The 17,817-nt window shown below is 40.6% G+C and overlaps 1 protein-coding gene across 1 annotated transcript in view; it reads left to right on the top strand.

Annotated features, from left to right (window-relative positions):
- Positions 1-17,817, top strand: part of PAPPA (pappalysin 1) — a 279,318-nt gene that overhangs the window by 76,169 nt on the left and 185,332 nt on the right. The window contains exon 6 of the mRNA XM_064291557.1: positions 5,713-5,834. Within this exon, the coding sequence (XP_064147627.1) occupies positions 5,713-5,834 (122 nt within the window). The remainder of the gene's footprint in view (positions 1-5,712; positions 5,835-17,817) is intronic.

The raw sequence follows: 17,817 nt of genomic DNA, 5'->3' as shown, positions 1-17,817 counted from the left end.
GAGCTGGGTTTGGGAAACCTCATGTGACACTTCAGAGCAGGCTGTCCAGCAGCCCTGAGATTTATTTATTTTTTCTGTGGCGATGAGAAGTATCAGACTTTTGGTCAAGCCTTGGCCTCAATTCCACTTAAAAATGGAAGTTTTGTAAATGAAACGTCCTGTGTATGTATTCAATTTGTATTTCATAAAGCAGTTATTGTCCATTAAATAAATACCATCTGATTGTTGGAAACCTATTGGAGGGTTAATTGTTGTGTAATGAGATATGTCTCTATTACATAGTGCCCTCAGCCTCAATCAATATGTTTTTAATAACCTATAGTCACTTGGTACTTGAGGCTCATACAATAGCTATTCTGTTCAGTCTAAGATTTCACAACGGAGTTATCACATGTTAAATTAAAGCTGACATTTTTGAAACATGTCTAATTAAGGTTAACAGCTATGTTGACCATAGACTATAGTCTATGGCTAAAGGAAGTCAGTCCACAAGTTCAATAAATTGTTGTAAAGAAATGGAAATCCCATGCACACAAAGTGTACACTCACGCAGATTAGCTTAGAGCAAAGTGTGGAGGCTTCGATGTCAGTTTCTCTGTGTTCAGTTCTCAGAGTCACCACTCCCAGGCTATGAGACCTGGGGCAGGACATCTCACCTCTTTGATCCTCTGAGCCTTCTTCCATTAAAAAGGTACAGACCTGTTAGCTCAAGACAAGAACCAGTCCCAAAGCCAACTCTTCAGACAGGGATTGGACAGTACTATTTTTTTTATAGGATAGAAAATGATACTGGTGGGGAGTGAGCTTCTTGGATCAAGTAGACATATGAGACTATGTGGGCAGCTCTGGTCTGGAGGGGAGATGAGAAGGCAGAGGGGGTCAGAAGCTGGCTGAATGGACACAAAAACAGAGTGGAGGCAAGGAGTGTGCTGTCTCATTAGGGGGAGAATAACTAGGAGTATATAGCAAGGTGTATATAAAATTTTATATGAGAGACTGACTTGATTTGTAAACTTTCACTTAAAGCACAATAAAATTTTTTAAAAAAGGTGCTAACTGTGCCCGTTTCACCTGGCTTTTGTAGGAAGTTCAACAAGATGACGTCTGTGATATGCCTAGCACCACTGTCACACACTCTGTAGTCAAGAAATATTTACCCTCATCTTGTGCAAAGTTTTCCAGAGCTGTTTAGCTACTTGAAATTTCTCTTTCCCTGCAAAACCTCTGGTGTTTTCCACTACATCCATCAATGCCAACCTCTCGCCCCTGGCCATCCTCATGTCCTGCTGCTGTTCCTCACATCTGTGGTCTAAGAGAATACAAGGGTTTTCCTTAAAAAAACATATTCAGATCCTCCCACAGCCTGTGTCCTCACACATGGACAACTGAATAAATAATTCAAGGCCACCCTGCTTTTTCTAACTCCCTTTTTTTTTTTTTATCTGTCTTGCAAACATGTGTTGACTGGATGGTTTCAGTTATCTGAACAATTGGCTGTGGTGTATTGGAAGGAGCACTGGACTGGGAATCAAGTGACCTGGGTTTTAGGTCTTTGTGACCTCATCCATTTTCTCTGCTTTTCTGTCTCAGTTTTTCTACCTGTAAGCCAAAGATGGTTCTAGCCTTTCTCAGCTAATGTTCCTCTTTCAACTCTCAAGACAGAGAAAACGATTTGAGTGACTGTTTTCTCAGTTCTCCCAAGGATGCATAGGAGAGAAGTTAACTTACTAACTAAAATAACTAGTATCATTCTAGATGCATAGGAGAGGAATTAATTCATTATGTACAGTAGATGCCTTGTCCTTGTGTGTCATCAAGTGAATTCTGACTCATACAGCAGTGCTATCCAAAGGAATTTTCTGCAATAATAGAAATATTCTGTATCTACATAGTCTAATATGGTCTAATATGGTAGCCACTGATCACCTGTGGCTATGGAGCACTTGAAATGTGGCTAGTGTGAATGAAGAACTGAATTTTTAGATTTATTTAAACTTAAATAGCCACATGTGGCTGGTGGCTACCTTGTTGGGCAGTGCAACCTCAGAGCTTTAAACCTTGATTCTCTCGTAGAACCCCAATTGAGAAAGGTGATCTTTCCCAGTGTGTACATCCTGTGCTCCTTTGATTTCATTATTCATGTGTGTGTGTGTGTGTGTGTGTGTGTATGTGTACAGGTACTCATAAAAATCAAATAAACACCAAAGGTATAAAATACATACTGTACTCCCTGGATGTGTAGCTACACTACCTGATTTTGATAAGGCACAGACTTTTACTTTCCAAGCTATGACCTTAGGGTAATTACTTTGCACTTGTGAACCTCAGTTTCCTAATCTGTACAATGGTGTCATTTTCTACCCTAACCAGCATCACATCACTGTTCTTTAGTTGCTACATTTGCTTTTACTTTTGCTTCTTCCTCCCTAATCATTCTTCATTCAGCATCCAGACTAATCTTTTTTAAGATGTGAATTAGATCATGCCCCTCCATACCTTACAACTCTCTAGTAGCCTTCCCTTGTTTTCAGGTATAATTTAAATGTGGTCTACAGGACTTTTCATGACCCAGCCCTTACCCATCTGTCCAGCTACCTCTGTTACCTTCATTTGTAGCTCCTGCTACTCAGGCTTGTTTCAGGACCTTTATGGATCAAGCTGTTTTTTTCTGTTTAGGCTCCTGGAAGCACTGCCTAAAATGCTTTTACATCTATTCTTGTGTCATTCTTTAGGCCCTGGTGCAAATGGCATCCCCTCACAAAGACCTTCCATGACCACTCCAGTCTTAATTAGCCCAGCCCACCCCATTATTCTCATCCTTTTACTTTCCTTCTAGAATTTGTCACAATCTGTAAGCTTATATATGTTTACCTATTTGCTTATTGACCATTGCCTCCACTGGACTGCAAACTCTATTTGGGCAGGACCCATGTCTGATTTTCTTACCCCTGTGTGGTCAGTGGGGGTTCCTGGGTGGTGCAAATGGCTAATGTGCTCACACAACTGCTAACTGAAAGGTTGGAGGTTCGAGTTCACCCAGAGGTACCCAGAAAGAAAGGCCTAGAAATCTACTTCTGAAAAATTAGCCACTGAAAACCCTATGGAGCACAGTTCTACTCCGACACACATAAGGTCATGAGGAGTCAGAATCAACTCAATAGCAGCTGGTTTATTTTTTCTTTTTTGTATGGTCATTGTCCAGCACTTGAGCAGTACCAACACCTAGAGACTCCTCAGTAACTATCTGTTGTGTGAATAGATGAAACAAATGAATACTTAAATCAACGAATGACTACGAAGGAACTTACTTTGTGAAACTCTGTGCAAACAAGGCATGTTAGTGTCAGCTGGATGATGTTGTATTCACTCATCAAAGTATTATTGGGAACCTAGGATGGGCTAAAAATTCAGTAAGTACAGGTGACTTTAATTATCACAAAAAATAGAATATCTAAAGGAAATAGAAAAAAAAAGTTCCAGTTACCATTGAAGTCAGCGTGGTTCCTAATCACTGGATATTTATAATCTCATGGTGATCATAAAGCCATTCATGTGACTCAGAGTTGCTATGCATGGACTGTGATCAATGTAATGGAACTCTGCCCTCTACTAGTGGTGCTGAGGAAATCCCTCTCTCCACCCTTCATTCCCTGACTACAAGTCTATTTGTATAAGTATTAGAACAAGAGGAGCTCATACTTATTTACAATATGTAGAAAATTCAAAAATTTGGAAAGAATAAAAATAGGAGGAAAATTATCCTATGTTCCACTACCCAGAGTTAGCTGCCAAAAATCTTTTGTTGCATAAAGTTACTTGAATAACATTGAGATACTACTATAGATTCAGTTTTGCCTGAGTTTTTCACTTAACGTTATAGCATATACATTTTCCAGGCAATTGCATAATCTTTATAAATATTACTGTAATAGCTGCTTACCATTCCATTGAGCAGATTAACCATAGGCTATTTAATCATTCTACTAATGCTGAATATTATTTTATGCTTGCAAATACTCTAAGTACGGTCTCACACAGTGATAAGGCTGAGGAAACAAAATCTGCAATTTGAAGGTCTGGACTAGGTTAGTCATGAGTATTTGCAGTGTGTCTGAGTGACTGGTGTACACTCATTCATTTTTCCATTCAACAACCTATGTTGATCACCACTATGTAACAAGCTATGTGTTGGTCACTGAGGGAAAAGACAATGATAAGACATGGACCTTGCCCCAAAGGACTTCACAGTCTATTGAGAGAGACTCACCTCTCTACTGAAAAGTCCTCACTGCTGAAATGATGTCCAAGGGAAACCTTGAAGGATGGGGAACACCATCCAGGTGGAAAAAGGGGGGAAAGGTCATTATAGGTAAAAGAGCATTCAGAGAGTGGCAGGGTCATAGCAGAGCCTGGCAGTTGGGAATATCTTGGAGTGATGAGAAGTAAGGCTAGAGTGATAAGGTAGGCAGCTGGCAAAGGGTGTTGAATATTATATCACAGGATATAAAGTGTTAGAGTCACCGAAGGAGGAAAGCAGTGGCATGATCTGTTCAGATTTGGCTTTGAGATGAATTCCGTGGTTAGCTACGTGGAGGAGGAATGGCGGGAACCAGTAGTTGTGATTTTCATGACAGACTCTTCCTCTGCATGTGATCTCAGGGGCACAGAGAACTTCCCTGTGAAGGGAAAGCCCCAGAGTTTGAGACCTGGCTCCTCTATTACACCCTTTCAGGTAGCCAAAGGATGGAAATTCTTCTAGGAATGAAGAAAGTGGTAAAGGCAAGGCCATTGCATTTTGAGAAATAATGGGTTGGGCTGAGACATTTCTTGACATCTTCCCCTGATTCAGCTGCCAATTCCTCTGCAGAGGTGGCTCACATTTGCAGTTTTGAGTCCACAGTAGTACAAGGAAGAGAGCTCATACATCTCCTCTCCCTGCAATTGCCTCCTAAGCAGACGCCAAGTCTGGAGAACAAGTAGGATCCCAGAAGCTGTTGTGGCCAAAGGGAGATTGAATCCAGATACAAAAGACAGTGGGGGAAGCCACCATAATATTCCATTTCTGAGGCTGGTCCCATTGAGGGATTGGCTCACCTCTTGGAAAGCTGCTAAAATTAATTAGATGGCATGGTCAGGAAACTGCTTATGACTGTTCAATCTAGGAGTGACTCATCCATCCCTGAATGTTGGGGCTGGAAGCTTCTTTAGGCAACATCTAGTCCAGCCCACTCATTTTTCAGCCTAAGGAACCATATTTTCTTCATATTTAATGTCTAGGGCACAGGATGGCAGCTGGTACATGGTAGGTACCTGATAAATATAACTAAAGGAGTAAATTTTGAGGACAAAATGGGGCAAGAGGTTTTCTCACAACCACACAGCTAATTCCCAGTAGAGGTTTTCATGCATTATAAAGATAAGATTATGCAGGTAGTAAGTCTTTGGCCTATTGATTCTGCTCTATTTAAACTTAGAGAAGTGTATCTACCATCAGAATAGAAACCATTTAGGCTTCTATAACAAGGTCCTTGCTGGGCAGCGGATAGGAATTTCACTTACAGTCATATTCCGGAAGCTTTGGCGTGTGTGTAGAGGAAAGGAGGTAACAGAAGCGTTGTGTCGTCTGCCCTGTTGCCTTTGGCCTCGTGGAGTCAGTGGCTCATTCATCTGTTCCTAAGTCGGTGCATTTTCGCTCTTTCCTTGGCCTCCTAGAGAATTGGGATCAGCATGTGAGCTTTGTCTGGAAGGGAGAATCCTGGTGCAGTATGCCTTCAATGCCTCCTCTCCGATGCCCTGTGGCCCGTCAGGACACTGGAGCCCTCGGGAAGCAGAAGGTAAGTCAGCCTGGAATCTCACTTATAGATCAAGGTTATGAATAACAACTCTTTAATGTATGTGGGGTTTTATGACTTTTAATGGTCTTTCTCATATACCATCTCCTTTAATCTTAAGATCACCCCACAAGGTCAGTATTCATGAATTCATTCAACAGATTTTTTTGAGCATCCGCACTGTCTTAGGCGTGTCATTCCCACTTTACATATGAAGAAGCAAAAGCATTGATATATTTAAATAAGTGCCCAAGGCACTGATAGACACGATGTGTACACATTTGTATATGTCTCTAGTCTCGACAGCCTATGGGAGCAGATGAGGTCACAGTAGCTTCTATACACATACGTGTGGGCTTCAAGACGTTAGTGATCTTCAGGACTTCTTCAGTTATTTCTAGAGATACTCAGGGCATTCCCACACGTGTCATGACTCTTCCTCTCAGTTTCTCCCATATGCCCTCCTTTTTGAGATCCATTTACCTACAAGACACTTGAGGGAAGCATCTCACTATTGCCACTGTTGCAGGCTCCACCCATGACCACATCCTTTCCTGCTGGGACAGAGAGGGGCTGTCTCCCAGGCCTCACAAGGGGCCAACGATCTCTTGCTTTCTTGTAGTAACATCCACTGCCAGATCCCCTGTTTTCTGTAGACATTAAGAGAATGCCTTTTGTCCAATGCTTTGTTGCACTTTGTCACTTGGCCCTCGTGCACTGTCGTTTGGAACTTAAGGAAGCTCATGGAAAATTGCCCACTCCAATTCCTTCTGCAATCTTTCTTTCTTTATGAAGCCAGGCTGATGAAGAGACACCATAACATACTTTTCTTTCAGTCTTCCATCTCACCCTCCCCTGCTCTCAAAAAATCACAAATAAAACTCACTTCCCATCTCCCCCTCCCCCATCCCTTCTGCTGCTGTGCAGACCTGCTCATGCCAACAGTCACTGGGTGGGGACACTATTACAGCAGATCATTATGGAGAGTGGAATCTGACTCCTCATTGAGGTTTCGTGAGAACTCCTCCTTTATCCTCTATATATTTAGAAAGAAGGCTGGAAAGAAAAAGCCAGAGATAGAATAAAGCAAGGGAGAGGGATCAGAGAGGAAAGTAAGGGAGAAAAATGACAGCACTGTGCTGTGTTATCTTCTAAAGTAACTTAAAATAAAAATGAAAGTTGAACTCAAGAACACTGAACAAATCCATCTGGAATGTAAAGCAAGAAGGATGTCTGGGAGAAGCCCTCAGTTCAGCCTCACAGGACCACAGTCTGTCAGACTTGGAAGGGATGCCGGGGTCATTCAGCCCCAGTTCCCACCCAGGGCAGGAAACCCCTCTATGTCTCCCTCACTGAGGCTTCCCTAGCACCAGCTCAGACATTTTCTTGGCCTCCTTGTTCCAGCTCCATTTGTTAGAAAGTTCTTGGTGAAATCTGCAGTTGTAATTTTTCCACCCAGCCATTCCCCCTTTGGTTTCTCACAGAAGGCGTGTGTCTCCTCCACCTGACAACATTTTGCACACTTTCATAGAGTGAACCCAACTTATCTGTGACCACTGTAGTGCCTGGCACAGTAAATTACACAGAACATAAAATTTACCATTGAAGCTGTCTTAAAGTGTATAACTTGGTGGCCTTAAGTACATTCACAGTGTTGTACGACCATCACCGCTATCTAATTCCCGAACTTTTTAATCACCCCAAATGAAACCGCATGCTCATTAAACACTCTCTTCCCATTCCTCCCTACTTCTAGTCCCTGCCAGCCACTAATCTACTTTCTGTCTCCATGGATTTGCCTATTCTGGATATTTCATATAAATGGAATTATACAATATGTGACCTTTTGTGATTGGCTCCTTTCATTTAGCATGCTTTCAAGCTTCATCCACGTTGTAACAAGTATTAGCATGTATTGTATTCCTTTTCATGACTGAACAATAATCCACTGCAAGGATCTACCACATTTGTTTATCCATTCATCGTTGACAGGCATTTGGATTGTTTCTACCTCTTGGCTGTTGTGAATAGTGCTGCTATGAACATTTGTCTGTTTATGTATTCTTGTGTTTAAAGGTTTCTCAGTTTCAATTTACAGTACAGTAACAGTAGATATAATGCACATGAGCAAAAGCTCCTCAATAATGTTTTAAGAGTTTAAACGGGTTTAGAGCATGGAGAGTGAGGGGGGCGAGATGGATAAAGGCCAGATCAGGATGGGTTTGGATCTACACCGAGGGCGGCAAGAAGGTGCTAATGTGTCTTAGTAAGGGCATGGCATATGATAATAGTTGCCTTGTTATAAAGATTGTTGAAGCTGTTTTGTGGAGAAACAATCGGGGGAGGAGAGTGCTAGAAGGAAGAGCCAGTTAGGCGGCTGTTGCAGAAATCCAGGTGATGGTGGTGGCCTGGATGAGGTCAGCGGCAGTGAGAATGGAGAGAGGTGATGGAGGTTAGAGATATTTGGGAGGCAGAATCAGCAAGACTCTCCTCTGAAACTTCTCTAGTTAAAACCATCTTGATTTGTTCTACCACTTGTTTGAATGAAATAGCTTCCAGACATCTCTCCACACCCCTATACAACCCAACTCTCAATTGGTTAAGTGTGTTCCTGGTTTGTCCCTGACCCCTTAAAGTGTGATATACAGAACTGAGTTCAACTGGAAGTACTGAGCCCCCTCGCTCCCTGAGCTGACTCAGGCCTCCAAGGAAACCCAGCAGCCCTGGATTTTCCTTTAGGATATGTAAATTTAGTACATCCAGGCCAGGAAAAGACACTGTTCTTTTTTTAGTGCATCCCATTACAGGCGCTGTGATCCTTTTGGCTCAGACCCTTTTAATATCCTTGAAGAAATAAACTGTTCCTTGAGCCAAACTCTGCAAATTATTTCTCAACTCATTTTCATCCTATTTATCTTTGCATGTTTAAGTTTTTGACTTCTGAAACTAACATAAAACTCTCAAATCTATGAGCGATGCCAGACATATCAGTGGTGTTGGGTAAAGCACACTGGAGGGATGAAGAGGACTGCATCTTGATCCCAGATCTACCATCAAATTACTCTTTGCCCTTGCTCAACTTCGCCTGTGGCGTCAAACTTGCTCTGAAGTTGGTACCTTATCCACAGAACAAGCAGCTGAACTATGATGTCCTTCCCAACTCTAATATCCTATGGAGCCATAACTTCTTTTTAACTCCATATTAAGAAGATAGAAAATTATTCATTTAACAGATGTTTATTGAGCATCCACTGTGTTCCATTAACAGCATCTCAGAGGAGGTAAATACAGCCACAGAAAGTTTTGCCTTTGGCCTCAAAAAGCAGTACAGCTCAAGAGAAACCCTGTTTTCCTATCTCTTGTTCAAAATTGTATTCCATAGATGACTGTTTTCTGATGTGTCCAATAACATGTTACACTTGTAGCTCAGGAATTAGATAGCTGAGTCTGACTGACTCAAACCCCACTTAAGATCACTTTTGCAAGCATATAATACATTCCAAGTGTTGAGTTTTCCATGAAACGTTAACGCATGGTACTAGATATTTTCATTTTTTTTCCTTATTTATGTGTGATTGTTTTCCCAATTTTTCTGCCTAGAATATTTCAGGTATGCTGAAGTATTCATCTGGAAAAAAACTTGGCACTACACCTTTATAACTATATTTGTGTCAACAGTTACAGTGTATATCCACATAGATATATAATAGGTATCTGTATAGGGTTGCAATGAGTCAGAATTGACCCGATGGCAATGGGTCTGGTTTGGTTTTTGTATACATGTTTATAAATTTAGATCAGCACAAGTATGCATACATATATTTCTAAACATGAACAAGGGCTTATTTCTAGTGGACAGCATATATAAACTTGTAACTTTATATTCAGCCACCACAACCCACACATCTGTCAGTTCCCACACATCTGTCAGTTTGTTGTACCGTGGGGGCTTGTGTATTGCTATAATGCTGGAAGCTATGCCACTAGTATTTCAAATCCCAGCAGGGTCATCCATGGTGGTCAGGTTTCACCTGAGCTTCCAGACTAAGACAGACTAGGAAGAAGGACCTGGCAGTCTACTTCTGAAAAAATTAGCCAGTGAAAACCTTATGAATAACAGCAGAACAATATCTGGTACAGTGCTGGAAGATGAGCCTCTCAAGTTGAAAGGCACTCAAAATATGACTGGGGAAGACCTGTCTCTTCAAAATACAGTCGACCTTAATGACATGGATGGAGTAAAGCTTTCAGGACCTTCATTTGCGATGTGGTACGACTCAAAATGAGAAGAAACAGCTGCAAATGCTTATCAATAATTGGAATGTGGAATGTATGAAGTATGAATCTAAGAAAATTGCAAGTTGTCAAAAATGAAATGGAGCACATAAACATCCATATCCTAGGCATTAGTGAGCTGAAATAGACTAGTATTGGCCATTTTGAACTGGACAATCATATGGTCTAGTATGTTGGGAATGACAAATTAAAGAGGAATGGCAATTGCATTCATCGTCAAAAAGAGCACTTCAAGATCTATCCTGAAGTGTGGTGCTGTCTGATAAGATAATACCCATACCCCTAAAAGGAAGACCAGTTAATATGACTATTATTCAAATTTACATACCAACCACTAAGGTCAAAGATGAGGAAATAAAAGATTTTTACCAATGTCTGCAGTCTGAAATTGATCAAATACGCAATCAAGATGCATTGATAAATACTGGTGATTGGAATGTGAAAGTTGGAAATCAAGAAGGAGGAACAGTAGTTGGAAAACATGACCTTGGTGATAGAAATGATACCAGAGATCACATGATAGAATTTTGCAAGACCAATGACTTCATTGCAAATACCTTTTTCAACAGCATAAATAGTGAGTATATACGTGGACCTCACCAGATGGAATACACACGAATCAAATTGACTACCTCTGTGGAAAGAGACAATGGAGAAGCTAAATATCATCAGTCAGAACAAGACCATGGGCTGACTGTAGAACAGACCAATTGGTCATCTGCAAATTCAAGTTGAAGCTGAAGAAAATTAGAACAAGTCCATAAGAGCAAAAGTACGACCTTGAGTATATTCCAGCTGAATTTAGAGATTATTTCAAGAATAGATTTGAGTCATTAAACACTAATGACCGAATACCAGATGAGTTGTGGAATGACATCAAGGTCATCATCCATGAAGAAAGCAGTAGGTCATTAAAAAGACAGGAAAGAAAGAAAAGACCAAAATGGATGTCAGAAGAGTCTCTGAAAATTGTTGTTGAATGTAGAGTAGCTAAAGCAAAAGGAGGAAATGATGAAGTAAAAGGGTCGAACAGAAGATTTCAAAGGTTGGTTTGACAAGACAAAGTAAACTATTATAACGAAATGTGCAAAGACCTAGAGTTAGAAAACCAAAAGGAAAGAACATGCTCAGCATTTCCGAAGCTAAAAGAACTGAAGAGAAAATTCAAGCCTAAAGTTGCAATATTGAAGGATTCTATGGGAAAAATATTAAATTATGCAGGAAGCATCAAAAGAAGGTGGAAGAAATACACAGAGTCACTCATTGTGCCAAAAAGAATTGGTTGACATTTAACCGTTTCCAGAGGTAGAATATCATCAACTAATATACTGAAGGAAGAAGTCCAAGCTGCACTGAAGGCATTGGTGAAAAACAAGGCTCCAAGAATTGATGGAATACCAACTGAGATGTATCAACAAATGAATGGCACTGGAAATGCTCACTCATCTATGCCAAGACATTTGGAACACAGCTACCTGGTCAACTGACTGGAAGAGATCCATATTTATACCTATTCCCAAGAAAGGTGATCCAACTGAATGTGGAAATTATTGAACAATATCATTAATATCACACACAAGTAAAATTTTGCTGAAGATCTTTCAAGAATGGTTGCACTAATACATCGATAAGGAACTAGCAGAAATTCAAGCTGGATTCAGAAGAGGACGTGAAACGAGGGATGTTATTGCTAATGTCAGATGGATCCTGGCTGAAAGCAGAAAATACCAGAAAGATGTTTACCTGTGTTTTATTGACTTTGCAAAGGCATTTGACTGTGTGGATCATAACAAATTATGGATAACATTACAAAGAATGGGGATTGCAGGACACTTAATAGTGCTCATGTAGAACTTATACATAAACCAGGAGGCAGTCATTCAAACAGAACAAAGGATACTGTGTGGTTTAAAGTCAGGAAAGGTGTGCGTCAGTGTTGTATCCTTTCGTCATACTTATTCAGTCCGTATGCTGAGCAAATGATTTGAGAAGCTGGACTATAAGAAGAAGAATGTGGTGTCAGAATTGGGGCACTGGGATTGGAGAAGGACTCATTAACAAGTGTGATATGCAGATGAAACAACTTTGCTTGCTGAAAATGAAGAGGACTTGAAGCACTTACTGATGACGATCAAAGACCATAGCCTTCAGTATGGATTATAAAATTATACCTTAACATAAAGACAACAAAAATCCTCAGAACTGAATGAACAAGCAACATCATGATAAACAGAGAAAAGATTGAAGTTGCCAAGGATTTCATTTTACTTGAATCCACAGTCAGCGCCTATGGAGGCAGCAGTCAAGAAATCAAGTGATGAATTGCATTGAGCAAATCTGCTCCAAAAGACCTCTTTTAAACAGTTAAAAAAGCAAAGATGGACTAAGATGCACCTGATCCAAGCCATGGTGTTTTCAATCACCTCATATGCATGCAAAAGCTGGACAATGCATAGAGAAGACTGAAGAAGAATTGGTGCCTTTGAATTATGATTTTGGTGAAGAATATTGAATATACCATGGACTGCCCAAAGAACGAACAAATCTGTCTTGGAGGAAGTACAGCCAGAATGCTCCTTAGAAGCAAGGATGGCAAGACTTTGTGTCACATACTTTGGTCACGTTGTCAGGAGGGACCAGGGACCAGTCCTTGGAGAAGGACGTCATGCTTGGTAAAGTAGAGGGTCAGCAAAAAAGAGGAAGACCCTCAATGAGATGGGTTGACACAGCAGCTGCAACAAGGAGCTCAAACATAACAACAATTGTGAAGATGGCGCAGGACCCAGCAGTATTTCATTCTATTGTACACAGTGTTGGTATGAGTAAGAGTGGACTTGACAGTACCTGACAACAACCAACACCATGTATATAAAAAGGTGTTTTTTTTTTAATAATGGAGCAACTGGACCTTTGCTCTTCTCTTTTCTCCTTTCCTCTCTTTTCCTTTTTCCTTTCTACCTCCCTCCCATCCCCCCTGCCTCCTTTCTTTCTTCCCTTTGTCCTCCTTCCCCCCCTTCTTCCCTCTCTCCTTTCCTCCCTCCTTCCCTTTTATCCTCCCTCCTTGGCTTCCCTCCTTTCTTACTCTCTTCCTTTCTTTGCCTCTGCCCTTATTGCTGCACACCACCACACATGCATCAATCTCTTACCCATGTCCATTTTTCCTCCTTAGAAACTCTGACCTGTCCTCATGTCCTCTGATGCTTCCTTTTTCTAGGCCATGGCACCAGCCACAGACCAGATCTTCAGTAATTATTTTTTAAAAGGATGGATGGATGGATGGATGGATGGATGGATGGATGGATGGGTGGGTGGGTGGGTGGGTGGGTGGATGGATGGATGGATGGATGGATGGGTGGGTGGGTGGGTGGGTGGGTGGATGGATGGATTGGATTGATGGATTGGATTGATGGATGGATGGATGATATATGTATCTTTCAGTAGTTTTTTTTAAAAGACAAATCTTATGTCACTTGCTTGCCTAAAATCCCTTAGTAGCTCCCTATTGCACTCAGTAAAAATTCAGTTTCCTTAATGTGACATGCAAGACCCTTTATATCCTGGGTTCTGCTTAGCTTGCCAGCCTCATTACTTACTGCTTTCTCAGTGTACTCAAAAAGTCATCTTAACTCACATTCTCTCTCACCTCCACGCCTTTGCGCAAATGATTGTCTTTGCTTGGAATGCCTCCTACTCCCAATATTTTCCTCAATTTCACCTTATTTTTTAGAACTGAGCTAATATATTTTTGAGCATCAATAATAGATTTTATACCATTGGATATTCATAGCAATCCTGCAACCTAAGTATAATTACAGTTGGTGACAGAACTCAGAAGTAGTGTAGCTGATATTTTGACCTACCTTCCATTTCTTCAAAGCCTAGCACATTGACGAGGCCAACAGTATCATCTAATATTCTACATCCACTAGGGAATTACTGGACCACCTGAGTCTCAGTTTTCTCTTCTGTAAAATGAGTCTCATAAGACCTGTGTCATGAACTTATTGGCAGGATGAAAAGAGCTGGGCAGGTTAAGTGCTTGACACATAGATGATGGTCAATGCCATGAAGCCTGGTATTATTAAAGAGATTGCTGCCTTGGTGGTGAGTTGGACTGGATGACCCTAGGGGCCCTTTTATGTCTAAGAGTTTGTCTCTGATAACCAGGAAAACACCAGCTTTGCTAAGATTTCTACTCCTGTTTACTGACCTGACAATAATGGCCTGACTTAACCTTCCTGTCCTTTGGAAAGCATTTAGTCTATCTGTTGATTAATAAGAAACCAGGGAGGAAGAATGATCCAAAAAGATTTGTCATCTTTACTCTCCAGTGGCTTCCTACTATTGAAAACTGATTTCTCCAGAAAAGGGAGAAAGACAGCTGCATTCCTTGCCAATTCTAGGAGAAAGCCTATGGAGAGGGTGAAATGTTCACCTGGCACCCACTATCAGGCAGCAAGCCTCAGCATGACGTCAAGTACAGAACCTATCAGTCCAATCTCACCATCCCAGATGCCATTCATGGCCATAAAATTATCCAACCAACTTTGGATTCCATCCAAAATAATGTGTGATCACAAGAATGAAGGGAAAATAAGCTGACATGAAGGTTCTAAGGAATTTTGTATACCAGGCAATCCTTAAAGGAGAACCCAGCAAGGTTCAAGGGATTATCACTCATCCTCCATATATAGAGTCTGCACTTGTGCCAAGTCCTGAAGCCAATGGCCTTCATAGACGAAGGCCCAAGAATCCTCAGTGGATGCAGGCATTGACTCTCAAATACTTAGATGCCACGTCACCTAACTGCTTTATTTTATAGATAAGAAGAAAAAACGTGTGACCACAGATGCAGAGTTAGTTAGGAGAATAACGTGGCATGGCTATTTATCCCAGATTCTGGAAAATAACTGACATTACTATTACTATCAACACCATGACATCACCTGATTTGTGGGACCTTTCTAATATTTTGTATTACTTCCCATCCATTTTGGTTAGCAGCCAAACACTTAAACACTGAGCCACCAGGGCCCCATCCATTTACTTAGTTAGCACTACCGATTTGCACTACGGAATCTGGAGCTAAATGCTGCTAGGCTAAATGCAGTCCAGATTCTACGGGCGGGAGGATCATGTGAGAAAAGCTCTGGAACAGAAGAATTCAGGACCTTTGTTCTAGTCCCAGCTCTGGCATATAAGTAAGACACACTCCCTACTCTGGCTTCCTCATCTGTCAAATGGAGATAGTTGCGTCTGTTTCACCTACCAGCAGAGGTTTATATAGGATAGAATGAGATAAGAGATGTCGATATGCTTGGGAGAGGTGGAGCGATAATGAGGCCACGGCAGAGCAAGTGGTTGAAGGCAACTCTCAACAGGCTTGGGCCCTGATGTCTGCTCCCTCAACTCTCTCTGCTTTTTCTGTCATAACACACGCCATGATCTATTGTACATTCTCCCTTAATTGTCTGGCTTTCTCACTAGATAGTAAGCTTTAGGAGATCAGGGAACATATCTTGAAGGTTCATGGCTGTGTCCCCAGCAATAAGCATAGTATCTGGATGGTGATAAAAGTAGAGCTACTTGTAGTAGAATTAATTAGTAAGTTGGGGTTACCATAATTAGATGTGATTTTAGTGAAAGTAGTAATAGAACATGGAAAGTAATATTTACATAAAACCAAAAGAAAAACCAAACCCACTGCCGTCAAGTCGATTCCGACTCATAGCGACCCTATAGGACAGAGTAGAACTGCCCCATAGAGTTTCCAAGGAGTGCCTGGTGGATTCGAACTGCCAGCCTCTTGGTTAGCAGCCGTAGCACTTAACCACTGCACCACCAGAGTTTCCAGTATTTGTATAGCAATAGCCAAAATAGGAGTAATTGTGATAAACAAAGAAGTCATAGAAACTGAATTTGTGGTAGTGGAAGCATCAGATATGGTAGAACCATAGAGGAGTAAAAGAGAAATAATATCAGAAGTAAGGAAGGAGGCAAGTGCAGGGACTGCTGTTGTTCTAATGATTTTGCCTACGAAGAAGTGCACAATGTTCTCCAAAGTAAGCTTAGAAGTTTTCTTTGCAGAGTAGAAAAAGGTCCAGGATCTCATTGGAGGGTTCATCAGGATTCCGTCTGGTGAGGTTAGACAAGTTCATTCATTCACACACTTGGCCTTGCTGAGCTCTACACAGCCAGGTTTAAAGATATGGAGAAGACATGAGACTGCCTCAAAGAGCTTATCATCAAACAAGAAAAGTCTATGCATTGAATAACATAACATGGTATGATACCGACCGTTGGTAACCTCAGCCAATTACTTCCTCTCTCTTGGCTTTAATTCCACCTCTTATTGTCCCTGTGACCTTCCTCAGGTTACTTCAACTTGTCTCATTTCCCTCTCTATAAAATGGGAATGGTAGTATACCCTCCTCCCAGGCATTTTGCAAGAATCAAAGGAGTCAACACATGGAAAACCCTTGGCATAATATATGGCACATGGTGGGAATTCTTTCTCCATGGATCTTGTTTTTAATTCTTCAGTTCGAAATGAGTCTCTTTCTTTTCTACTGCCGTAGGACTCTCTATGTACCCCCTTTTAGATACCATGGCTTGATAGAATTGACACAGGTTTTAGACTCAGATAAAACTGGGTACAAATGACCAATTCTTCCAGTTTAGTGAGTAGCGTTGAGCAAGTGACTACATGCTCTGACTCTTAATTCCTTGATCTTAAGATGGAGATCATGATACCTATCTGTCTAGTGGGAATGTTTGTGATGAAATGGCATGGAGTAAATAAAGCACCTGCCATGGTGCTTCGCCCTTAGTGGAAGCTCATAAATGATCATTGCATTTTTTATGATAGTATCCATTATGTATGGCTCACCATCCTTCATATATGACATTGACGTTAATGTTGGACACCATGTGACATTTATTTGTGTATTTTCAGCCCTTATCTTAACAGCTCAAATTTAGTAGGTGTTAAAATATATGTATATATATATAATAATAATAGTAACAATAGAAGGAAACTCTCCAAGTCTATCGTTGTAATGTTAAGCTTTGAATCAGTCCATTTGTTACATAAATTCCGTTTTATGTGAAATAAATTATAGAATAACTGCACAAAGTAAAAAGAGTGCATGGAAATAAAAACTGGAAAGAAATAAGAGAAAAGATGGAATTATTTCTTTAAATTTGTAGGATAATGTAATTTTTTATCAACTCATTATACTGTTCTTGCTTTCCAAATTTTCTACACTGAGCACAAATTACTTTGATAAAGAAAAAATTAAGGCATTAATAATAATAATATTAAAATCCTGGGACAAAATAATATGGGACCTAGAAATAAGTGATATTCTAGATGTTATGGCAGTTTAGTGTCATAGCTTATGGCCGCACTGCCCAATAGAACTTTCTGTAATGATGGAAATTTTCTGTCTTTGCACTATGCAATACAGTTGGCACATGTGGCCGTTGAGCACTTGGAATGTAGCAAGTGTGATTGAAGAACTGAATTTTTAATTGTGTTCTATTTTAATTCATTTTAATTTTAACAGTCTTATGTGACTAGTTCGACTATATTGGACAGCACAGGTTTAAAGCAGTGTAGTGGATCAAAAACCAAGCAATCATGATAGAGATGTACATGTGACATAGCCAAATGAAGCAGAAACTCAAA

This window comes from Loxodonta africana, chromosome 9 (assembly GCF_030014295.1).
Source record: "Loxodonta africana isolate mLoxAfr1 chromosome 9, mLoxAfr1.hap2, whole genome shotgun sequence".
Taxonomy (NCBI): Eukaryota; Metazoa; Chordata; class Mammalia; order Proboscidea; family Elephantidae; genus Loxodonta; species Loxodonta africana.
The sequence above is the reverse complement of the archived record's forward strand: the minus strand, read 5'-3'. Positions and strand labels throughout refer to the sequence as shown.